This window comes from Anopheles stephensi, chromosome 2 (genome assembly GCF_013141755.1).
Source record: "Anopheles stephensi strain Indian chromosome 2, UCI_ANSTEP_V1.0, whole genome shotgun sequence".
NCBI classification, from domain to species: domain Eukaryota; kingdom Metazoa; phylum Arthropoda; class Insecta; order Diptera; family Culicidae; genus Anopheles; species Anopheles stephensi.
In genome coordinates this window covers 86,203,000-86,228,872 of record NC_050202.1, presented here as the reverse complement: position 1 = coordinate 86,228,872, position 25,873 = coordinate 86,203,000, and the positions used below count along the sequence as shown (strand labels likewise).

The window sequence follows — 25,873 nt, the reverse complement described above, 5'->3', positions numbered from 1 at the left end:
GATGTAAATTAATAGGTGGAAAATGGTACAACCGCGAACGGTGGCGATGCAGGGGACATTGTCCTCCTTCTTAGAGACACACGCGTCTTTTCACCACCGGGCGGTGCCTGGTGGCGGACTGGAGTCGTATCGGTTCGTGAGTTAGTTATGAGCCACGGTAATGTGGATTTCTAATTGAATTCACATCTCACCGTCGATTGACGCTTGGAATTAATTATTGTTGATGCGCTGAAATATAGCTTCCGCTCAAGTGGGTGGGGAGAAGCGGATGCTGGGTGGTGGTTTTCCTTTGTGGTGGGTGTGCCACCGGAAGCGTTATGCGGAATCCGTATTGTACGTGGAATTTGGAGCAGATGAATGGATTTTTGGTATGGAAATGGTAGCGCATTCGAACGTTACACACGGACCAGGCATGCAAAGTCCCGCCGATGCAAGGTAATAAAATGGCGATATGGGGGATTTTAGGTTGATTAAAATACATTCGACACATCCTGGAACTAATCAATAGAAACTATTACCAGTTTCGGTATATTCTCCGTGGCGCAGCTTTGTTTTGGGGCGTTGCTTTGGGTGAAATGCAATTAGAGTTTATAAATTGTATCCAACTCGGCATTTATCGTTGCTTCGTTTCAGGAAATGCATTGGGAAGGGATTAAAACGTTGCCGTGCTACGTACGCTGTTGCCCATTAAAACTGTACCAGAGCATTGCATATTGCATACCTTTAGGCGCATGTAACAAAAGGTTTCTTTTTTTATGAGCGTCGTTGGCGCTTTGTGTTCCGTAATAAAAATATGAATTTACAAGATGCGTTGAGCTAAAATAGGTGTTTGGTTTATTATATTCCATTATCCTGCTTAATGCTACCAAAACTTGCGCTTGTCCCACATTTTAGCGCGCGCGCGTTCCATCCAAATTGGGCAATTTTAGACGTACACAGTGAAAACGTACATTCAACGCTACCGTGCGATGGGTAGCCGTACCTTATGAGGAGAACGGTCGATGGAGAATGATATAAATAGAGTCATGCCTCCAGGTCGACTACGCTGGAGGCAACGATTTGTCTATGAAGAGCTAAACCATTCCTGAACCGTCTAGTGCTAGTGCGTCTTCAGTTCTTTCCTCCTAACCCTTGGGACCGTCGAATGTCAAACGTAATCTAGACCAGCCAAAATAAACAAATAAAAAAAAAAGATTCTTACAATATAAACCCCCGTTTGACTAAGCACACCTCCCCTCCCCGTGACGAATGATGAGCCAAGGCTCGCCAAGGAGCATCGTCCACCATTCACCATTTGAGCGAAACTGAAACCTGGTTAGCGTTGCAGCGGCTTATCCCTTCTTGAACTTGAGCAACAGTATACTAATGGTAAGGAAGATCACGATCCAGATGGCAGTGGAGGCGAATCCGATGTACACGTTCGGGTCCTCGATCAGCCAGCCACGCTGCAGAATGGAGCGTAGCGATTCGGTCGATTTGGTGAGTGGCAGAAAGACGGAGAACACGCGCACGAGCGGATGCATGCCCTCGATCGGCCAGATGATGCCGCACAGCATGACGATCGGCAGGAAGCTTCCCATCGCCATGTACGTGGCCGAGCGTTCATTATCACAGGAGCAAGATACGACGAAGCCTGGTGGGAAGCAGGACACGCTGTTAGTATCATCTTTGTAGTTGGTTTATTTGTATGGTTGGCTTACCAAAACACATGCCACAGAGACCGGTCAGGATGGTGAGTAAGATAACCCACACGATGTCACCCCGGTTGGTGAGGTTAAATACGGAGAAGCTAAACACCATGACGAGCGCGGTCTGGAAACACATCACCAGGAACTGGGTGGTGACGTGCGAGAAGAGAATCTCGATACCGGTAATGCCCGACACAAGGCAACGCTCCAGAATGCCTTCGTTACGTTCGATCAACATGGCGCCGGATGTTAGGGCGACCGACAGGAAGAAGATAATGCTATAAGGGATAAAATAAAGTATTATATATAGCTGGAGTATCGAGACACTGCAAGGAATTGCTACTTACGTGAGAATTACACCAGGTGCAGCAAAGTCTGTAAAGTTTGGTTTCCGATCGCCGTAAACGGGCTTGTTCCATTGGAACGGAATTCGTCCATTGGATGGGTTCACTTCACAGTCCGTCAGTATGTTTTCGATGAAGTCAAAGAATGCGTACTGGATGTCGCGGTAGAGAAGTGTTCCTATCTGCTGGTCTGTTGGGGGAAACGATAACAAGAGGACCGTCAGTGCCTACTAGCTCGATACTCCGTGCTCGATCAACTTACTTGACATATCCATGGTAACGGCAAGATTTGATGCATCAATTGTGAAATCATCCACATCGCGGCCTCGTTCGGTTCGCTCCACGAGTGAGTCGGAATAGTTGGAGGCAAACACGAGCGCTCCCCACGCTTTGCCACGACTTACTTGCTGTAACGCGTCATCTTCGGTGGAAAAGAGCTCCTGGAAAGAAGAGAGCATTGAAATAGTTAGGAGAGCTCCTTAATTAAGCAGGAAGCTGCTCAATACTCACTATTACAACGCTCCTGTTCTTGAGATACTCCATGTAACGACAGCTGAGCAAAGAATAGTTGCAGCCCGGGTACACTGGACAGTCCTGGAATCCGAAGCCTGCCTCCTCGAGTTCGTAGTTCGCCACGGCCAGCTTCAACCCGACGGGATCATGTCCGATCGCCCAGCAGAACAGAATAATCTGTGCCACCGGTAGTCCGATAATGAAAGCCATCACGCTTTAAAGGGAGATACGAAAGTTGAGGTTATGTCATTTCTCCAAATCCTTCACAAATCTCCAAACCGCCTCGTTCCACCTACCCAACATTACGCCACATCCAGAGGAAATTTTTCCAAATCAACGCTCGCATATGGTTAGGCTTAACGATCTTCAAGTAGTCGACGAACGGTGTCTTCGTGTCCTCTTCCGGCGGTAACGGAGGTGCCTGAATTTCTGGCGTAACCGCGTCCGGCCCTCGCGATGACATGGAAATATTATCACCAAACTCTCCCGATATCTCGCCGTGGTCTTCTTCCGGCGAGAGGTCCAGGGCCGGATTGCTGATGGCCGGTATTCGCACATGCTCCACCACTTCCTGCGCGATCGACGAGCGCCTCCGTTTGCCCATGTTCTGCAGCACGGACAGCTTCAGGAACACGTCCTCGAGCGATTCGGCTTGGTACTGAGCTAGCAGGTCGGCGGGTGATTCCTCGGCCAGGAATTTTCCACCACGCATCAGCCCGATCATGTGAGCCTGTCGCGTTTCCTCGATGTAGTGCGTCGTCACGATGACGGTTGTGTTGCCGGACTTGGTGATCTCCACCAGGTGGTCCCAGATGCTTTGGCGCAGTACTGGATCGACACCGACGGTCGGTTCGTCGAGGATGAGCAGCTCGGGTTCGTTCAGAAGGGCGGCAGCAAGGCTCATGCGCCGTTGCTGTCCTCCGGAAAGGTTTTTCACGAACCGTGAAGCGTTCGGGAGCTGCAGCAGCTTGCACAGGAAGTCTGTCTTTTCGTCCACCTGGTCCGTGGTCATGCCGTAGATCCAGCCGAAGTAGATGAGCGTTTCGCGTATGGTAAACTCACCGTACAGTGCCACCTCCTGCGGCATGTAGCCAACGCGCGGTCCCGGTACGCCAGAACCCCGTGAACCGGGTCGACCACCGAGCACCCAGATTTCGCCCGAATTAAGCCTACGCCGACCGACGATACAGGAGAGCAGTGTCGTTTTACCGCAGCCCGATGCACCCAGCAGCCCGTAGCTATCGAGACGAACAGGGACCAGGAGATGAACGGAGGGATAATTAATCACGAGCTAATTAACGAGCCACGGTGCAATACTTACATCGCGCCTTTGGGCACCGTCATGTTCAAGCCGTCCAGGATGACGTTCGGGTTCTTCTTGGTGCCGTAGATTTTGTGAGCCCGCCGCACGCAGACGGCTTGCTGGCGCCGGATGGCCACAGTCGACGGTTGCGACATGAACATTTTTCGTCTTGCCGCCAGGTCAAAGTTTGTATCGTCGGCGGCGGATGTTTGGCCACTGCCGGTAGCAACCGGTGGAATTCCTTCTGACTCGGCGTCCATGATGTGCTGTGGGGTTGACAGAGAACAGTACTGTATTAGAATGTGTAGTCACACCGGCGATACAAAACCGTCCTTTTGCGCAACGGGGAAGACAAATAAGACACAAGCCCAATCAGTGAATGTGTACCTAAGGCTAGGCAATCATTTCATCTTCCGTTTATAGTTTTACGCAGCGAATTTATTTGACATTCGGATGCGCTAAATGCGCATCCAAGCGTCTGGTTGCGGTCCCGGTCCGGGATGTAGCGGCTCGTGTTTGTGTTGTGTAAATTAAGGCTGTTAATGGAATGGATTCTACCATTCCCGTCCAGCGTAACGCTTATTATCCTTCCCGCCCTGGACAGTGGTTGCGTTTGTCGTTGTTTTTTTTTATCTGTTGGTTTGCTCCTCCTGTCATTGTTTCAAACGTTTGCAATGCAGGAAGAACCGCTGATGGGGTGGATGTGTATGTGTGTGTATTTACGAGAGAGGAAATATCAATTTAATTGCCGTTAATGAAGCTTGACGCGGTGTTTGTATGTTTGCACGGGCAGCATCGCAAAGGGCTGCATTAACTGCATTAATGCAAATATCATTCGCTGTGCGGGAGCCGTTCTCAGGCTGTCGGAAGCAGAGTCAAATATGCGCTCGAACGGAACGGAAATCAAAGCGATTTGGTAGATTTATTCGATTGCATTCGATGTGGGGTGTTTGGGGAGGGGTTTATTTTTCTCGGGCTGTTTGCATACTGTGCCCGGGTGCAATGCATATCGATAGCATTTATTGCTTACATTGTTTATCAGGTGTGGAAAAGGTGAATCACGTCGTTGAAATGCAGAGTTCGGTAATGCGGATGTTCCAGTCCGATGACAGGAATGTGAATTATTTGGTAAATAATTATGATTTTTATTTAATAGACTGGGTTAAATATTATTTTTCTTGGAAAGGCATAAATGTTGCATAAAGGTTGTGATTTGTGGTAAAATCTTATAGAAAGGCCACTTAACACACCGTGCAGTATCAAAATCGACATCAAATTGCATACATTCAGGCTTCTTAACGGCGTAACCACACCGGAACCGCTGTAACGCACTTGTAACGCAATAATAAATCATTTAAATTTAAAATTAAAATACATCCACAAAACCATACTCAACCGTACATAACTATATGCAAACCAATTCGGCCGAACAACATGGGCAGACCAAACAACAGGTTCTAGGCGTAGCGCAGAACTTGGGACACACGGACGAAGTAGAGCCTCGGCTCGCCTTGCCAAACAAGAATGTGGCATTGTTTTACAACACACTTGCTCACTTGCAAACGAAATTGTGAACAGTCCGCGATGCCGGCTGCCGCTGCAATTCGGGGTGATTGCAAACCGGCAAGGTTGCTGGCCAGATTGCAACGGTGCAGCACCGTGCCCGGGCACGGCAAACTTTTGCGTGCCGAGATAGAACTCGAACCTTGCGCAACCGATTACGGGGTTTGGAAAGCGGAGGGTTTGCGTAGTAACGTACCGAACCGGGCGGGGAGGAAAAAAGGTAGTTTCAGTTGCATGAAAGTGTTGTTGTTTATGATTTTGTTTTTTGCGCTAGTGCTATTTAGTGTTTGCGTTCTTTTGCCTGCCTGAACGGTATTGAAAAAAATGTTCCGCTATTTTGGTTCGCTTTAGTGCCCATGGATATGGGTGATGATGATGTGTCGGAAAATTTCTAGAAAATACGTGTACGTGTTAGGAAACGAACCCTTGGAACGGGATTGCCTAATGGCTTCTGAGCGGGGTTAGCTGAGTGATTGGTTAAATTATTTGCAATGATGGCTGTTCAAACTTGATGGCAAAGGACTTGGACGGGTAAATACGATAATTATTAAGAACTGAAAGGTTGTTGCAATGCAATAATGCATCGCCTTTCATTGAACAATTCTAACGCTATCGAAACATTCTCTTAATAGCTTGTAGTTTGCATACCTTCAGGCGCAGCGATTTGAAGAAAACACTTGCGCTATTTCGAAGATGATTTTTTATTAGGATTTAGAGCTTCTATTTTGACTTTATTTTTAAGGTATTCAAAATCAAAAACCCTTTAATAATAAAATAAACTACGGAGCCTTATGATGAAGCTAGTCGACGAAACGTCCCAAAGCTCTGTGTGGTCAATTTATAATAGATATAACTAGGAAGTAAATGTAAGCAAACAAAAACCATGCAATTAAAGCTGCCAGGGTCACTGTAAACGAGGGCGAATAAAAACTATTAAAGTAAAAAAACAAAACAACAAACCGATTTACAAGTCAACCGAAAGTATTGAAGACAAAAACAGAGCCTAATTAATGCTGTAAAGAAATCGCCGAGCAACCAGGGAGACGGGCTCCTTCCACTTGCTCATGAATAAAGCACCACATCACTGCATTAAAAACTCATCAAAGCTAATGGCTCAACAGTATGCAAAGCGAATGCGTCACAACTTTTACCAATGCGAACGCCAGCCAGCCAATCAATTTATTAGTTCCGAAATGAGTTTGATGCGCATAGCTTACGGGCTTCGGTTAAGGAACCGAAAAGGAAGCAAACTTTTCTGTTCAGCATATTTCTCCTGTAGCAAACTGTTTTCCTTTGCATGGGGTTTTTTTTTCAAGAGTCGGTGCTGCTTTGCAAGTACATATGTACTTGGGTGGGCGAGAGAGAAACTTAAAATCAAATACTGATGCGCATCGCCGGCAAACCCCGGCACTTCATCGTCGAAATGCTTTGGAGCAATTTCCGCGAGTTCCACTCTGCCGCTTCTTCTTTGTCCAATCGAATATGCATTACGACACCAGTGGCTGCACCAGCAGTGCCGAAAGCTACGGGAAGTGCTAACATTCTGGATCGCGGCAAAAACGATAAGCTTGCGGGCGTTGGCAGCACCGTCATCGTAAGCGCGAAAAAGGGAAAAGTTTTTTAATTGAATTAAATCGTGTTTCCGCACGCCCCGTGTCGGTCGGTTGGTTGGTCGGCCTCCCGCGGATGGAAATTGCATGTTGGTGCGGTTTTGTGCAGCGACATTTCGTCGGTGTACATCGCTCGATTAGTTGTACTTTGGTTGGAAGTTGGATGATTGATCCGCACGGCAATGCGGCTTCCGTTTTGCCCACCGGCAAGATGGGATACACGGGCACCGTGTCGCGCCGCGCGTACGGTATGGAAAACTATTGAAATTAAATTGCCACCACCGAACCGACCCGGCCGAGTGGTAAAGGTGCTTAGGATCGCTAGATTGGGCAGGAGTTTCATTCATCGAGCAAGGCAACAACAGTTCAATGTCATGATCAGCCCCGGTACCGGTTATGTAAATGCGCTTACACTCACCCATAGCTCGAGCTGAGTATGTGAGCGAGAGGTCGGCTAGAGTCGTAATTAGCCCGACCCCAGTCAATGGGTGCAGGTGTCGCAAGGGGCCGTGTCTCATATTTACGTCTTTTCTCGCATCGGCTCGGATCAATCCGGGCGGCGGACAGTGTTTGCCTTAGGAGCAATTATCTTTTCCCCCGGTTTGAGCGGCATTATGTGCTAGCCATGGTCAGGGTTATCGCTGACACCCACAGTTATCCCTCACCCTCAGTGGGTGGGTCGGACCGATATTAGACATTGACCCCTGCGGTAAAAGGGCAAAGGTGCACGTCACATCCCCACAACGGCCGCTGCACATTTATCGAATTAATTCGCCTAATTATCAGTTTCTTTTACCTTGAAAGTATCACCCAGACCCCACGATGAACCTAGGGGACGGCGAGACTTCCGCTTCAACGGTGTGGTGTGGAGAGTGTGATCGGTGGCCACTAATCCATTACCACGAGCGCTCGATCTAAAAAGCGTAATCTTGATGGGTCGCGCTCAAACTGGTCACGTAAGAGACGAACCCCGTGCGATGTCCACCGACACCGTGGTGTCAGTGTCCATTTGCATTTCGGCAAGCTTCCAATGGTGGCTTTCGTGCCAGTGAGCCATCGATGCTTTGCGTGACCGCGTAGGCACCGTGCCGTGGACATTCACGCGTTTGACGAATGGCAGCATCATCCCATTTCGGGAGGTTAAGCTAATTGACAGCAGTTTTCACTTAATGTGGCACACGATTTTCCTTTTCCAGACGGGAGTTGTGTGGTCGTGTGGCGTGCTTGCGTTTTTCTGTGGTCTTCAGAAATCATGAAAGCCCTTGATTAAATTAATTTGGAAAATGTGTTTGGATGCAAGAGACAGTGAGGCGTAGTTTTGAACGGAAAATTGAGCATTGGGTGATGGGATTGATGATCGCGGGAACTAGGAATCGGTTTTCCATCTCCGGATGAATCCAGAATCCCGCAAAATCGGCGTGAGATAGTTACACTCGTTTGCAAAACCAGTCATTGCAGGCTAATTAGGGCTGCCACAAACAGGATCAAGCGAACGACTGCTAGCGAATGTACGATTTCGCCGTCTTACTACTGACGGTAGAATAAGTGGAGACAGAAGTGTACACTCATCATCTAGGGCTGTCGGTTGGCGAACGTCGTCACCGACACCGAACGGCGGTTTCCATTGACGTCAATGACGATCGATGAGCAAACGCGTCTAAGCTGCACCCAGATGGCAAGCGTCTCGTTAAGCTAGTGTACCAATCAAAGTGGAACGCTTCACGCGACGAGAACGCATCGGGCCTAGAAGTACTAGCCGGGCGCATGCACTAACAGACAGTAATTTTCCTCTTAATTTTGTAATTAAACGTGGCTGAGTCAAATACCCTTCTCGGTGGACCGGATGAGTGGCTAGTAAAGGGTCACTTGCTTGAATAGAACAGTAGGTTGTTTAGGTTAACTTTTCTCTTCTCAGGCTACTTCTAACTCAAGCTGTGAGTGCTCGATCACAGTATCGTAAAGTAACGCTTTGGCATTGGCAGGTGATAAATACAATTCTACTGCTTCTTGCCCAACGATCAGGATGATCACTTCAGAACCGACAGTAAAGGTTTCCAAATATCACCCAAGAGATTTCTCTTATGAAGTTATCTCCAAATTATCAGATATTTTATTAATTTTAAGAGTAGTTATCAACTGGATTGAGGGAAAAGTGGTTTTATTTTCGTCTCATAAGTCTTAAACATCAATTTCCCTAGCTTTATGAGCATGCAATACGCAGGAAGACCGTGCAATTTTATTTACACACATTTGCAAGTCAGAAAGAATTTCATTTCTCGGTCGAGCAATGCACACCGGCAATGGCAATGGCGCACGGTGTTTTTTTTCTGTCTGCAAATGCACCAACGTCTACTGCCACTGTGCACGACTCCTCGACATCGGAGTCGGAGCAACTTTATTCATTTCTTTTACCGAGCTTTTCCAGCTTTTCCGCACGCTCACATGTGAGCACGATGCACGGCTGATGTCTCATTAAGTAATTGTGCAGAAAAATGTAATTTAATATAATTTTTCCTCATGGCTTCGCGTGGGCAATCGGGGTTTGAAGGTAGTGCGTTGCAAGCGATTCCGACTGTTGGTTGTGGGAAGATGTTTTTCATGTTCTTTACCGTAGCGCAGACTAATAGAAGGTGGAATGAAAGCTTGAGATTAAAGAGGGGCAATAAAATTATTAGAGTAAGCTAGTTAGTGGAATGTCATCAACAAGCTTCACTTATTTTGATTTAAACGATATAAACAGCCTCATGAAAAGGTTTTCTCGCCTTAAAACGCTGTACTTAATTGAGAAGACTAATAAGGGCCAGAAGGATAGCTTCCCTTTAAGAAAGAAGTGCCCGGCTGCTGCAACCACTGCAGTCTCGTCTGTGAATGAATATTTGACGTTGTTCCCTTGTAAGCATGTGAGAGGTAGCACGAATGATGTGTGAGATGTGATTCCCATGTCCTTCTGCCGTAGGTGAGTGGGAAAGCCCACAAGTCGGTAAGTCTCCGTTGCTTCATTGCGGTTTACCACTTAGGAGCAGGACGGAAGTCATCCTCCGCTTCCCTTTCGCCAGTTGCTAGTCGCACTATGGTCTGGTCACATCCCCAGAACTGACCGGCATAAGGTTCCCTTTCTTTTCAAGCGAACCTGATTAGGCAGCTGCAGACGGTGGTTGTGCGGGGACGCTTTTACATACGAAGGTGTACCGGGTTTTGCACTTTATTATTTCATTAAACATGAGTTTACGGTTTTGCGGATGGTTCGTCCGTGTTGTAACAGTGGTTTTAAAAATGGACGAGTGTGTACTTGGGAGTTTATTTTCCGTTTTGCAAGCTGCATTGTTGATGTGCAGAAGCTCTCGAGAGTCAATATGGCTTATTTGCATCAGGTTTGTATCTGTGTGTTAAGCAACGAGCGATCCTTCGTGTCCTTCATTTGTGATTGGTTTGGTCCCTATTAAAACGCGCCGGCCCTGTTCCCATGAGGCCTGTGGGTTAAGGGTTCGACTCATTTCTTTCACACCTTGTGACAACACACCTCATTATGTAGCTGCTAATAACATTTGCATCATACATGTTGCTTGCTCGACTGTGTAACGCGACCCGGATTGAATCGAACCTTACACGGCGAGAAAAAAAGGGGCAAGAATCGAAAAGTCCTTCACGGGTCGTGTAACTCGTGGGATTTTGGCGGGGCTGGGGATTTCGTGGTAAGTGTTAGTGATCTGCTTCTCGGGCGTTACAGGACGTTACATTACAGGATGGCCTCATTGTGGCTTATACGGCGAAGGATTTTTTCATTTTCATTTTCTACCGGTTCATTCTGGGTCGAAGCAATCCTGAAACTCCCACCGCGAACCACGCTCATGCATATGCAAATGACATCCTAAGCCCCGAACGCTGGAGCTACCTTGCGCCTGACGACGACGGACCATTTGTTTTGAGCTTGCCGTTCGCGGCAACTCCACTCAATCCCAGCTGAACTTGAACTCTTCTCCTCCTCACTCACTCATTCGAAGACGAATAATGGAAACGAAGGGGGGAGGCTTGAGAAGAAAATGAGTCGGGGGGAGGGCGAGGAAAAAAAAAGATGAACTCCGAGTGCAAGTGCAATGGGTCGCAGCGGGCGTGGTGTGGTGCACTTGCAATGATTGCCTTCTCGGTGCTAAGTTTTATCACCGTTCGTGATGCACGTGGCTTGGGAGGAGAATGAAAAAAAAAACCTCCCAGAACCTGTCTCGCCCACTCGGCGAACCCGCAATACGCGCTGGGGGGTGGTGCAGTTGGATTCGCAACTGTAAAGCCAATTTGCATTCCACACTCCATGCTCAGGCAGCTCGTGCTCGCGATTCTCAAGGTGGCTCTGCTCTTGCCGGCCAGGTTGGAGTTAGTGAAGTGGACGTGAAGTAGTTTTGTTGGAAAGTTTTCTTTAACATGTCACTGAACCCTGCAATGCCCTTTTCTACCCCGGGACCCCGGGGGTGAAGGCCGTACGAATCGGACAGGGCCCGGGTCGATTTATGAGTTAATATTGTAATGCAGCTCGATGCAGCAAGATGCAGCGAACGGCCGTTTTGCAATTGGAATGGAAACACGATCGGTCGTCCAACAACTCTGTAGGCTTTGTGTCGTAGCGGCAGAATGTGGACGCTTCCGAGTGTGTTTAAATGGTAAGTTCATTTGATTTACTCTTGAAATTCATTACCAGCCGACGTATCGGAGCCCGAGCCCCGGGGTTAGATGGGAAGGAAAGTTGTGCGCTTTTTGAACAAACTCAACCGCGCTGGGTGGATGCCCTTGAACGCTTCGATGCCCTCCGATCCGAAAGCCATGCGAGCAGATGACTGCGAATTGGCTTCACCTTCGGCGTGGCGTCGGAAAGATGTTTCAAATTATTATTAATCCTTGCATCAGCGCTGTGGCAGGTAGCCCAAGGTGGTGTTTCAAACAACCTCCACCGACCAAAAGGGAGATGTTGGGAGATATTTACAGTGCAGCCGACTTTGACCTACAAGCTTTCAATATAAAGTAACCATTTTAATTGTACGCTAATGGATGGTACGGTTGGTGTAAGAGAAAATGTTGCCCAATGAATCGAGTCGTGCAAGTAGGATAAAGGAATTGGTGTGCGTTCAATCGGAAGGTTAAGGGAAAACGTAATATTTTGGGCTTTTTAAAACGTTCTCTTCGTCAGTATTCGTGCAGAGAACCTATATTTGTCATCGTCTTAATTAGCCAATACTTTAGCTTCTGTTGAATCCAGTTAGGAGTCTCTTCGACAATGACGTGTTCACTGAAGTGATAGGTTGATAGTTTGATTTAAATGATTTTTCACTGGATGCTCTAAACTCTTCAATTAATGTTGAACAGCGTTAAAACGTCAAGTTGATGAAGCTTCTGTTTTCTTCATTAGCTTCTTTTGTTCTCTTGAGGATGTTCAAGATCTGTCCCTTATCCATGATTGAGAAGATGTTGTGTTGAAAGTGGGTTTTCCGGTCATTAGGATATGTCCTCAAATTTCCAACTTTTTCTCAGAAAGATGAAACTTATAGAGCAATAAAAAATACTAAAGTCATGTCCTCGACGAATCTTTCTTAAGTCAAAATGAATTATAGGAAAGAAGGCGAACTCTTGGGTAGATCGCTAAAAACCCTGAATTATTCTTGTGAAATTGTAAAAATCAATCTTCATTTGAATGCATACTCTAGCTAAAAATTTAAAAAGTTGACCAGTTCAATTTAAAGGTGCCGCTCCACAGACAAACAATTAAAGGCTGGTCCGGAGAACACAAAATTTAATTAAAAATTTAATAAAATAAAGTATCGTTCAAAATAGAATAATTTAAATAGGAAAAAGCCTGTTTTTTTTATTCATAAAGAACGGCCTGGCCGTATTGCTAGGAAAAGCCTGATATTATTCGCCAAAAATTGCTTGCCCCTCACTGCACCTCCCACACCGCCAAAGAATATGTCACCATAAACACCTGATGCAGATGCTGGTTGGCGATATTCATTTTTTGTTACCCTCACAACCATTAATCCCGATAGCACAGCCGAAATCAATTAACTCGCTGTGCCACCACTATCTACCGAATCCCTTTGCCACTTTTTTTTTGTGCGTGTGCAAACCTTCCCCCCGTTTTTGTTGAAGCGTTACATGCTTCTTTTCGTACCGCGTGCTAAACTGGCAACTTGCTAATGATTTTCGGACCATTTCGGAGTTTGATTCATCGGAGTATGCACCCGTGCACCACCGCCGTAGCATTTTAAATGCTGTCGAAGATTAAAACTTAATTTGTTTCAATCTATCCATGCGGAAGTGGTGGAGAGAAGAGAGGGGGATTAAGTGCTCTTCGATACTCCCCCTTGGTGCGACCCCCGAATGTAGGCAATTGTAGGGAAGGAATGCAATTATCCAACCGTGTGCGTGCGTGTTGCCTGTTCTGCTGTGTATGCTAACGGAACCCCAACTATTGAGGAGGGGCGGTGGGCGGGTGGATAGGCATGTGTGCGTTCTGTTTGATGTTTGTGTTGTTTCGCTGTTGGTGTTATTGTTTGATTTAATTTTCGTTTCGTTTGTTCGAATGTGACGGCGGAAGAGAATGGGAAAATTGTATCGATGTTTGCACTTGACAAACGGACACTATCGGTGGGTGTTGCCGATGCCTATTTTTTTCCCCGGTGTAGTTGTTCTCAATTCCCGGCCCTCGAAAAAAAAGGGTCAAAAAGAAGTGTCACAATACGTGCCGCAAACGCTTGATATTTGTCATTTGCTGACGGGAGAATATGTGTGTTTTTGTGTGTCTGACTGCGTGTATTTTCCTTTTTATGTGTATTATCGTAGCGGAAATTGACTTCAAGTACAATTATGCACTTATCCGACTCACTCGAGTCGCGATTTACGCGTTCTGCTGCAAAAAAAGAGGAGTAAAGGTGAAACAAAAAACACCCATCTTCCCCCACTGTAGAATTCCAACCCGCCCGTCCGTTGGTGAGTGTTGTGCGAGAAAATTGAAAATTGCGTCCACCACACCGATGACTCAACGGTTCGTGATTGATTCGATTTATCGATCGATTGATCATTCGCCGTGGCCAGGCACGCACACATTCGCGGTCGACCACACCGTCGCGTCACATCCGGTGGCCGGTGGAGAAGGTTTTCCTTTTTGCTGAATAAACCATCCCCATGTGCGAATGTGCACCGAACGCATTGATGTCCTTCGCATATGTGCGTGTGTTCTGCTTTCATGTTCATTTATAGATGCATCATACCGATGGAACCGAACCGACCGGCCGTACACACACATCTCGCCATGTTTCGTCGAGTGGCGGCTACAAGAGTCATTAAATGTAAACTCTGCCGCGCTCGATCGTTGCATGTTTAATAATCCTGCTCGCGAACATATTAGTTCTTTTGAGTATGTGTGTGGCCGTGCTGCTTAAAAGCATCGTGCTCTAGATACGGCGCCAGTAGCGGATTGCTCTTGGTGCTGTAGCGCTTTATGTAGCTGCCTCACATCCTGTGCTCGTTTGGAGAGTTTTCGATTTCTAAAGGGGACAAGAGTCCTCGCCCTCGTGAAGCATCATTTGGAGGTGCAGCTCCAGTCATCGAGTCTTGTTTGCACTTGTTGCACAAACTCGGTCGATTGGGTTGGGTGCATTGCTCTGTCAGTGAATGTGGGTTCCTGGGAAATTGTAATCAAAAACTGAAGTGCGTTCCTAAGGTTTGATTCCATCAGAACGCACAACAACGAACTAATGATGGTTTCTGACTCTCTCTCTCTCGCTCTCTATTCCGAAACCAATTTTGGAAGTTGTCCCAAAACGTCAGCTGCAATTAGGTTCTAGGAATTGGCTTCGTTTTCCCGAAAAAAAAAGTTTAACCATCTTCACAGGAACCACCATGCTCGGACCGTGTGGCTACTAATTTGTTTATGCAGAAATAATCATCAGCAATCAGAAGCTGTACTGTGCGAGCAAGCTTGCAAGCAGCAGTTTGTCGAACAAGAAGAACACACACACCACACAGCGGTTACCGGTGGCCGAATTTGGCCTTCGGACCGTCAGCCCAAAGCGGAGGCTAGAAATCATGTTGAAATATGAAATTATTCAACCACTATTTGTGCACTGGTCCGCACCCCGGCTAACCTTCAGCAAACAAGTACCACTACCCGAAGCAGCAGTAGCAGCGGTGGTAGTGATGATAGCAGAAAAAAGGCAGCAAGGAAGCAGACAGCAGCAAATCTCCAAACTTTTGCACACGTCAAATCAACTTCAGCTGCTGCGCACCGAACAGGGTAACTATTGATTCTTCAATTCACAGTTCGACGATCGAAGGTATAAAGGTCTAGATTTGGCGTGGGGCAGGGGTTTTTTTTTCTTCCTCTTTTCGCCCACCGTGACGTCAATCGCTGAAGAAGAACTCTTCGTACAGCCACTTGTTACTTGTTTTGGACAGTACGGGCAGCACATTGATTTTTGGGCAGCTCTTGCCCGGGTTCTTTGCGTACTTGTTCCGTGTACGTCATTTGTACTTTGATTCGGTTTTTTTTCCCATTACTTGCCGATGGTAATGAGTGGTCGTGTGATGATCCGTTAGAACGAGAAGCGACGGTAAGATGATGAGTCGTCAGCATCACCATCGCTACGAATTGGGTTCGCGCATGGTGGACGGAGCTTGTAGCCAGGAAATCTCTTGTGCCTGATCGCCATTGAATTGAGTTTGCCATTGCATGTTTGGTAGTGTTGGTAAGGAGGACGGTGTAGAAGCAGCAACAAAAAAAAACATCACATCCCCTGAACGTGTGCGTCCGATCGGTTTATGCTTCGAAGAAGCTTTCAAAGGGTCGGTTTCTGATAGTGACGATTTTCTACACGTGCTCGGTGGTAAAGGGACCGTTCTTGAAATCAGGACACCCAGCGGGTAATCTTGTGCGCCAGAAAGCAAAACCATTACCCTCGTGGAATGCAGTGGTTTGTGCTGAGTAATTTTTGTCAGCTTTTACGTCAAGTATCATCATCGGTGGTTTATTGAAGTGTGTACATCATCAGCAAGCAGAGGCCATTCATCAACTTAAATGGATTAGCTGTTTTTTGACATTAAACTAATTTTACAAAAAAACATACGACGTCCTTTTGTCCTAATGATCAACCCAATTCTCCATTGCCATTTGTAGCATGCTAAAATATGAAAAATTTAGAAAAGATATGGTCAAAACAGTCGTTGAGTTGTTTAATTGAAGATTTGTTCCTTAGAAAACTCCTTCCAAAAGCTCCCTTACAACAACTACGAGTTTCGCAACATCATCTCACAGCTAGGGAAATTCTAAAAGTCTTATGATGGATAGGTTTCAATTACGAAACCTTCTTTTAGGAGGAGACATATGCAAGGAAATGAAGGCTTCATTGTCTGGCCGCTTTCTTTTTGTAAAATTTGTAGCCAGAGGTCAGATAATCAAGAAAAATGGTAAAGAAAATCATGGACATCATGTATGAACACGTTTATACAAAACCCGCTGTATTTGTTTGAGACGAGACTGTCCTTGAGACAATTTCTCTTAGGCAGTGGAAGGTTCATGTGAAGAATATGTTTGAGTCGGCGGGTTTTTTGTCAATCTAAGAGATTCCCAATTGACCTCAGTTTGCAAGCAATCAAGTAGCAAGTACCAATCGATCGCCAAATATCAGGGAGAGTTGATAGACTTGTTACATTTTTTACTAAGCCATCAGGTGTCAGGGCATTATCGCAGTCATAGGCAATAAAGTCATTGCCAAGGCAGTGGCAGTGACCAAGGCAATAAAGACATCAGGCTTCTCAAGGCAAGACCAGGGTTCAAATCCCAAGTAGACCACCAACTCGTACGCATGGCTGACTATCTTGCTACGAGTTAAACGAAGGCTGAGACCTCTCGAGGTTGTAGTGCCAACGAAGATGAGGAGGAAGGGGCTCTCAACTTCTACTCCGCTTTGAGCCTAGATACTAGTGAGAAATTTATCAGAGTTTGTAAACTCCAACAAAGCTCCACGAATAAAGCTAGCACGTTGTTAGGGTGTCCGGTTCCGAACAAGTATCAGCTAATAAATTCCTATAATTATTCTTCGAACATTCAACCTTCATTAGAATCATACCAATCAAACTGCGAGAAACTTTTACATTCATAGTAAAAGTAATATTTTCCACAAAAAAAAAAATCGCACCATAACCTAGATTATTGAGCAAATAATTGTAATTAATACTGGGTCAAGCTAATTATCGCAGTTCTCGGTATTATTAATTCGTGTAAATTAACCGTTGAACCCACACAGACACGCACACACGCGTATTAACTGCTAATAATTGCAATCGGAAAACACCATCTCCTGTATTACTGTAGCCGTAGCCGACGTGGAGAAATACCATAATGCCCCTCTGTTTAAATGGGTCTCGCCAAACAAATAACTTGTCCTCGATCGGGGCAAACCCAAACAGCCGCTAAGCCTGTGCACAATTCTATCAGCGAGCAGGGAAAACGCGCGCGTGAAAATGATTACATCAATAAGTTGGTGTGGCGAGAAAATCCTTTTGTTTTTGCTCGCTGCCTCTGCAAAATTGTGTAACCCGCCGGTGGACCCTATGCCTGTGCGGGTGTGTTGACCACACACTTACACACATGCGAGGGGGGCCAGTGATGGTGATGTGGTGGCAGTTGTTAATTGAGCCATTTTGCCCGAGGGTGCGCCGTGGTGCAAATGGTTACATTGTTAAACAGTTCATTGTAATCATCCGAAATCACAATAGGATCTATTAATGATAATAATAAGTGCAGTTTCGGGTGCGTGGTACGGTGGTGAGATTAGGTTTCCGAAGTATGCTCAGCGACCCCACCCTTCATGCACTTTTGCCTCACTGGCCACCCAAGGTAGGCTGAGTGTTCGAACAGCGCTGAAGGTTACTGTAACACGACAAAAGGCGCAGCGTTGAATGGGTTTGGCAAAATGTTTTCCAAGCTCCCCCAAACCACCAATCCCCCCCACCGCATACAGCAAACCGAGCGCATCGGATTGCATTGGCCTGGTGGGATGGCGGTTTGGGTTAATTACAATTCGGCGAGCCGTTGGGCCTAGCCGTTGGGCCTAGCCGTTGGGCGACCATCCAACGTGTCGCACCATCACGATAGCCCGATAGGAACGATGATCAGCAGCAGCAGCAGCAGCATCCGTGCGCTTTGCTGGTCGCGCGCGGCAAACGATGCGTGCTGGTGTGAAAAGTGTGTGGCTTATTTTATGCGATGTTGGGCATGTTTCGGTTCGGGCGTGCAATGTCCTGCATCGGGCTAGCATGGGTTTGCGTAGCGTTTATGTTGGCCGGGCAACAATGAACCTCCACGAGCCGGGGACAATTGTCGAACAGGTTTTCTCGGTTTCTCCCAAGCTTTCCCCTAATTCTGACCGTTACCCTCCAACAACAACGTCGCGCCAGTGTGTGTGTGTGTGTGTGTGTGTGTGTGTGTGTGTGATAGCGCCATCAGCGGTGCGAAATGCTGCATTTGACCCGGTTTTGTTGCATCGATTGATTTGCTATTGTTTTCGTTGAAGCTGTTCTAGCGCATTCATGCTCGTGCTCGTGCTGGGTGGTTTGAGGGAGAAGGAGGGGCAGAGGGGTGTGGTGTTACTTAATTATTTTGTGCAAGTCGCGAAGCTGGTACACAGCTTGTGGCGAAGGTGTGTGAGGGGGGAAGGGACCGTTTCGTGCCTATCGGTGCACCATCGGGACAGGATGCACCATTACAAACGAGCTGGCCCATTGCCTTTTGGTGGCCATCTTCTTTAGGGCTCGTGTTGTTAAACAAAGGGGCCATTTTCTCGATGGTTCGGCCGCAACACTTTCGCCGACTCATCAGTACGGTTGCGGCAAGTGGTGCTCAGCTTTCCCGCTAGAGGGCGCTTGATGGCACCGGTGGCACTAAACGCTAAGACAACTTAGAACGCTGTTCCGTGTGGGCAGGACGGGTCGAACTATTACGTTGCTTAATTATGGCTCATTGTCACACACACACAGTGTGTACGTCCGATCGTCCGATACAGTGAGGGTGCATGTGAGCGAGCTTGTAGGACAGTTTGTCGTGCAGTGTGTCCCGTGTAACAAGCCGTTCCATCCGGTCGGGGCTTTCGATCGATCAAACGCAACGCAAGGCCACAATTACGCCACAAATCTTGCCGTTGGATGTCACGGGGTTATGACATTGAAAAATTGATCATCTAGAGGGCACACAGTCAAGGGAGTCAAGAGAGCGAGAACGAGCGAGCAGAAATCGCGTCACCGTCAAGTGCGCTAATCAACTGGAACTAATAATTGTAGGTTCGCACAGGTTGCCCAGTCTAGCGTCGGTACGGTTCGCGGCGGTTTACATGATGGTCACGATAAGACCACCCGGTACCCGGTATCCGGTAGCCGGAAGTGTGCTCGACAAAGTTTTAATTACCTGCTCAGAATCGTCGGAAAGGACAAACTGCAGCTGGCTAATGATTTTTCTAGCGTTAAAGCGTTGGGTGAATCAGTCGGTCCGGCATTCTTCGTTGGCTGTGCTTTGCGGCGCAGAATGAACGCTTGATTGTATTGTACTGAGCAAAGGAATCGTTTAACGATCGCTAATTAAATATTCAAGGTTAAAAGAGATTTAGTGTTTGCGCTCATGTTCCTGCCGCCGATTATCGGCAGGAACCAACAACAATGTTCGAAAAAAAAAAATAGCACAAACAAGTTTGTTCAATGTGGTTATGTCTGCCGAAAAACGTAAAACACGCGCAAACAAAATTCCATTCGATCTTGACCGGGATAAGGCGTCTTGTCCCTAGAAAACGTGTTCCAAATTCGCTGGCCCAAAACAACGTGTCAAGCTAGTAAAGCTGGCTCCACTTAGGGACACGCTTAACTGGCGGGAAACCTTGGCTCAAATTCAGGGGCACAACGTACCGGCCGCAGTTCGATGACCGATCGGATGCGGTGTGCCGTGAAGCCCAAGTCACCCAAACAGGTTTGACTAGAACGTCAAAATTTACCCTCCAGAAAAGCTTACGGGTATCTCGTGCGTGCCACGGTCCCGTTATGACATAAGACGGAGAAGATTTTTGCATACCGCCAGTCAGCATACACGTGGCAAAAGACAAAGCCAAATCATCATCCGATCGCGGGTTCGTCGCTTGTTGTCGTTGATGTTACGTGTTTTATGCCCGACAGACGGTGCGCGGCTTAGACAATCCGGTTTATTGGAATGATTCGGAAGCGTAAATCAGGCGGGCTGATGCGGATGGGTTTGAATGGTTCGTACCTTTCAACCTTTCTGCCGTGTCTTGCGCTCACGAGCGAACATTAGCGTGGCAGTTTTCTTGATCATCCGGTGGAGGGGGGAGGGGAGCTTACGCACTGTTGCGCACCGGAGCGGTAAATTTATGACGCATGCTAGGTGTATTGCGCAGCCATCGTTCTCTCCGCCCGCCCTTCGATGGCTTGCCTCGTTCGCGGGAGACCGGCGGCCACTAGAAAGCCACCGCCGAAGGTTGGCCACTTTGAACGACCGTGAATTTTGTAGCCGATGGCGGAAGCGGTCAGTTCGGACGCAACCTTTCGGATTTTTTGTAGTGCTTGCCCGACCAATTGACGGTTCGAGCTGTTCGGTGTACGGAAATACGTGCTTTTAAAGAAGTAAAAAGTGTTTGGCCAAATAGATTGGATGGGTTTTAATTAGTAATTTATGACTTGCATCACCGCAACAACCATTTTGGAATGCGTCAAAAGAGATGATTCGATCTTGACGTATAAAATTTAGTGCAGCATCACAAAGCAATTCCTAAAAAAAACGTTCCGAATGTTGTAAACAAGGAAACAAGCGTCTTATCTTTCCAATTACTGCAATCGTTGAACGTTGAAAAGATAATAAAGTAGTGATATGTGGTGTAGTGGTGTATTTTTGTATTTTTTTTTCGCAATCTTATCACAAGAGCTTTGGGGGAATGGAGCCGACCTCAACCGAAAAGTAACCTCGTTTCGGTTTGGGAAAGCTTACCTATTGCGCCGCGCTAGACACTTCTCTGCTGCCTTTTGTTGTCTGCTTTTAATGTGATGATGATGAGCGCTACAAGCAGGACACAACCACTATTTCACCACACACACACACACTCACTCACACACGAAGCTTCTTTTTCAGCTACGGAATTGATAAACTTCAGCCGGAACGCACAGCTCACCTATGAAATAAATTTTGTTACTCCACTTTCCTTTACACGATGGCGCACGGTTTTAGTTCAATATTGTTTCCCCTTTTTTCTTAAGCTGGACCCACCGTCCGGTGGATAATAATTTCACCCAGTGTGCCTTATTTTTTTCGTTAATGAACCAATGCGGGATAATGATATGAGCGATGGTTTTCCTTTCGCTGTGTGAAAGAAAGCACCACAGGAGAAGGAACCAGGTCGTGAGAGGGGAAGGATGGGGGTGTACATTTTTAGCGCGAAGGTAATGTGGGGCGTGAAGGGGAAAGAAAATGGGAAGTGGATTAATCAACATTCAAATAATAAATCGCGACTGCACTTTTCGCACCAGGCGCCGTGATTGATCCGACGGCACGACTCGGGCGGATTTTTTGTTGTAGCTGTTTGAATGCTTGAAACGATTCTCACTGCAGTTTGCCTGTTAGTGCGGCTCGTTAGCGCATTACAGGCGGGAGGCCAGAGTTTCGTGCCGCCAAGCGATTGTTTGGCGTATCGTTTAGCGCCAAGCCATGCACGCTAATCAATCGACAAGGCACGAACGACATTTTGAGGCACTGTTTTTTTTTCTTTTATTTGCTCCTCCTTTCAAGCGCACTATCTCGAGTGATACTGTGATCCGTATCGATCGAACCGACAACCGCAGATCGCACTGTGCCCGTGGTTCTAGCTGCTTAACAAAACACTTGATCACGCTCGGCGTGAGAACCACCCGATGTGTTGGAATGGAAGGCAGCACTATTATTTGTTGGCCGCTTCTCGATGCGAACAGATGTTTGGCAGGTGGTTTCCGGATGAAAGTGGAATTTTTCCTCTCCTTAATGCACTTTTGTTACACACAGGTCAAGTAAAGCCACCAACTCGTAAACTTTTTGCATTAGTCTAACACTCAAATACTGATCCCAGTACGACAGTGACCGTTTGCTTACACTGATTGACGCTTATTGCACGAAGATCAAACGACTTGCGTTATCGCGAAGAAACGAACCCGCGCGCACGATATACAGTTGACCGATTGCGAGCGAATTCGAGTGGGAACTGGGCGGTGTAGATCGCGCCTCGGTTGCGCGTACCGTGATCGCGAAAAAAAATCCCCCTTCAGCGGGTGCCTATCGGGTGGGGCGTTAATGATGTGTGTGTGTGGGAAGGTTAGGGGGGATACAGGGGGGGGGGGGGGACTGAAAACCACTTGATCAGATCGAACGCAAATACTGCTGCGTCATGAGATGTTGGCGAGTCCTCTTCACCGTTCGGCTGGCTGGCTGGTTGATAATGACCGGGTTCTGGCTCGCTGTGTTGGTGACGTTGGTGGGAAATACACACCGCGCGAGAGTGTTGGTGTTAGTCATCCTCCTGAGGATGATTCCCTCGCTTCCGGGAGGGAGGATTCTGGTGGCCGGCCAGTGCGAGCAGAACTTTCCGTTTGATGGAATTCTCGACCGCAGTCTGAGTTGCAGCAATTTGGCTGCGGTTGTGTAGGTGTTTGCGCCCGTGCATCGCAATGCGCTGGCTGGACTTATGCAATGGGAATCGGTTTCTAGAAGCGCGCTGACGTAGAGCGGCTGCATAGGGATAAACCGGTTCGTGGTGGAAGTTTGCTTTCGCAGTGCATGTGGCTGAAAGTAGCTGGTGAGTGGTGAATGCGAGCGAGTGAATGTCGAGTGAAGTGTCCAAGGTCAGTTCGCTGCAAGCAGGAAGACGATGGGACAATTATGCTATGGTGGATCGTGACATTGGACAGGCGTTGGAGGATTATTAACCCCTTTTTTGTTTTGCCCCGGACGATCAACGAACTCTGGACGCGCTGGAAGCCATTCAATTGTTGTGAATGGAGTGCATCGTTTGGTTTCTAAATATTTAATCGCGCGTCAGCATTACACCAGCGCTTATGTACAACGGCACCACCGGCACGATTGCAACAACACACCGAACGAGACTGAAGTAAAGCACCCGAAGCAGGTAAAGCACACGAAAAAAGAATCGCTACAGAACCAAACAAAGCCGGAGCAGAAATTCCACCTGAAAGCCTTCAAGGCTGCCCCTTATGTGCTGTTGCTTACTCACACGAAAAACAAAAACCTTAATAGGTGGAAAAATAGGAAGTGTCGGCATCGGGTGGAAAACATAGGCACCAAACAAAAAAAGGGGAGGGAGAGGGAGAAAAATACTCCACTCAACACGAACGCGGTGTAAGTGAGCTGATTTACAGTCGTAAAATTTGCCTCACGCAGCATTACCCCCGCAGCATCGGTACCGAGGCCGGCCCGGTGTAGACGGGTTGTAAACTGCTGCGGTGTGCTTTGTTTCGTTTGCGTTGCGTTGTGGGGTGGCAGCGATGAAAGTGTGCAAGGTGAGGTGAGGTGAGTGCACGGGCCCAGACACAGGTGTTGATGTATGCACACGGAGCATACGCGCGATCGATCGCGCGACCGAGTGCTGGCTGGCCCGGAAGACGGTAAACAGAGCAAGATCGGCTCGGTATCGGCGGTGTGCGTGGGGCACTGGGTCAAGGTGGATCGAGATCGGTACGCAATTGACATTGATTCTCGTTCGACGCTGACGAACGATGGAGACAGATGGGTTTGCGCTAACGAGCGCTGAAGAATGTTGAACAGGTTACGCGTGTGCGATAAAATGTGTCTCGTGCGCTTGGCGTGTGGTTTCCCTCGAGATTAGATCAAATTAATGTTCATATTTTATAGCAAAGTCTCCTTGACGGTTTAGCATTTGCTTGCCCATTACTTACGATCGTAATGATATTCATTAATGCGAAAACAACATAAACAGTGAGTCAGCTTAGCGTTAACGATCTGCTTGATTGATCGGCAACGATCGGACGGGCGGCTTGCTCGAGAAAGCTTTCGTGCGCCTTTGGTTATGCAGTACGCAGTACATGAACGGTGTTGGACTATGGGAAACGCAAGAAGGCATAAAACCGTAAATTTCCCGAAGTTTTTTTACATTTTCCAATTGAGATATGTTTGATTGAAGGAATAAATCAGGTGATTTGTATAATATTAAATAAATATTCAAAAATGTTTGGGAAACGGTAAAAAAAAACTGTGGAGCGGAAATAAAAGGTTGAAATTTTCCAGATAACATGAAAAATGAAATCCCATCCAGACCGCCTCCCTGTACGTAGGGCTTGCTGAATTTTACTGCGGGTAAAATTATGTCATAGAAAACCAAAAATGGCAGGCCGAGACCTCTCGAGGTTGTAAGTGCCAAGGAAGTAATATTCACGGTTGAACTGTTTGAGGAGACATGTAGCTTCTGATTGAGTTTGAGGCGATGGCCCCGAGGTTAAAAAGCCTCTAAGTCTTAGTTCTAAAGACTGTTCAGAATCTTGCAACAATCTCTAATGAAATCATAGGTAAGTTACTTTTATTGCTTTGTCGAGAGGCGCTAGCAAGACAGGACTCTTGCGGACTACCTATGGTTATCAATAAGTCTAGGACAGCCAGGAAAGCATGTCCAAAAGAGATTCTTTAGCCAAGAAGAAGATGGCCTTGTAGAAATCTTAATTTCCTACTCGCAAATTACATTTTACATTCCCACGACAGGCCAGGTACCAAATCTCATGGAGACCGTTCCTGAGCAGCAAACATTGACAGGCATTTTATTACAGAACCAGTACGAAAAAGGCGACTCCAGCCATATTTGAGCAGTGTTGGTCCATTCTTAAAACCATTCGAATAATAAACTAACCTTTGCTGTAATCCTCGTAAGAAAGAGACACATAAACGCAAAACCAAAACAGAGAAACGGCACGCTAAGTCTATCTATAGTCTACCATAGTCTTCCCACTATGGCAACTGAACCTGCGTTCGCTTTGTGTGGCAGGCTCTTTTCTAGCGAATTTTGCAACGGTTTGTTGTTTCAGCTGCATGTATCGGCTAAGCAAAGGCATCATCGGGCGGAAAGGATCAATGTCGGCTTAAAAGCGTAGCGTATTCACACGGAACGGTTTCAGTCTTGGTCGTTTTTGCGCTTCCGCCATGCATCTGTACGGAAAGTTGTGCTCGCTGTTTCTGCTCCTTGCTTGGTGTAACGTCGGTAAGTAGCAGTGGGCGAAGGCTTAAAGCTCGCGCTGGTTACTCTTTTAACAAAATGTTTGCTGTTCGTCTTCTTTTTTTTGCTGTTCATTTGCACCGTTTCTCCACAGCGTACACGGCAGTTGCACCCAACATACAAGTGTGTCCGAATTTCGAAGAGTTTACGTACTCGTACGAATGCCAGCCAACGTGTGCCAACCGTGTTTGCCCCGTCACGAGTACGACACCGAAGCGCGAGGGCTGCACATGCAGGCTGGGCTACATTAGGCAGGCCACAAAGGGAGCCTGCATACGAAACTCGCAGTGTCCATACTAAACTGGACGGCGGAAGGTAGTCGTTAGTAAGTTGTATTATGAAAAAAAAAAAAGATATGTTCAAATAAAGCTATTCTGTACAAAACTTATGTCATTGGTAATTGGTTTGCTTCATGAAGATGAATATCCTAAAGCATATCATAAGAGATTTAAAGCCGAAGACTATATGAGAGAAACAAACATTCTTCTTGCAACATTCTTTTTGCAACAAAACTCTTCAAGGACAATAATAAAACAAGAACATACTCATCAGTTTC

General features: G+C 46.9%; 1 protein-coding gene across 3 annotated transcripts; it reads right to left on the bottom strand.

Annotated features, from left to right (window-relative positions):
• Positions 1-807: 807 nt before the first annotated feature.
• On the bottom strand, positions 808-22,318 carry LOC118504943 (ABC transporter G family member 23). Of its 3 annotated transcripts, none has more exons than XM_036040043.1 (9): positions 22,176-22,318; positions 21,045-21,225; positions 3,867-4,114; positions 2,842-3,783; positions 2,543-2,759; positions 2,295-2,472; positions 2,036-2,222; positions 1,701-1,966; positions 808-1,633 (listed from the first exon to the last, which is right to left on the bottom strand). In XM_036040043.1, the coding sequence occupies exons 3-9, from the start codon at positions 4,106-4,108 to the stop codon at positions 1,332-1,334; spliced, it is 2,334 nt and encodes a 777-aa protein (XP_035895936.1). In that variant the 5' UTR covers positions 4,109-4,114; positions 21,045-21,225; positions 22,176-22,318; the 3' UTR covers positions 808-1,331. The 3 variants fall into 3 exon arrangements, with proteins under 3 accessions (XP_035895936.1, XP_035895934.1, XP_035895935.1); XM_036040041.1 differs by having other exon boundaries at positions 811-1,633; positions 22,165-22,292; XM_036040042.1 differs by lacking the exon at positions 22,176-22,318 and adding an exon at positions 22,087-22,104 and having other exon boundaries at positions 811-1,633.
• Between the last annotated feature and the right edge of the window lie 3,555 nt (positions 22,319-25,873).

Excerpts from the sequence above, each read along its gene's own strand:
- LOC118504943 (XM_036040043.1), bottom strand. The coding sequence starts at position 4,108 with ATGGACGCCGAGTCAGAAGGAATTCCACCGGTTGCTACCGGCAGTGGC. Across the intron at positions 2,760-2,841 it reads TGGATGTGGCGTAATGTTGG|CGTGATGGCTTTCATTATCG; the intron begins GTAGGTGGAACG and ends CTCCCTTTAAAG. Across the intron at positions 2,223-2,294 it reads CGTTACCATGGATATGTCAA|ACCAGCAGATAGGAACACTT; the intron begins GTAAGTTGATCG and ends TTCCCCCAACAG.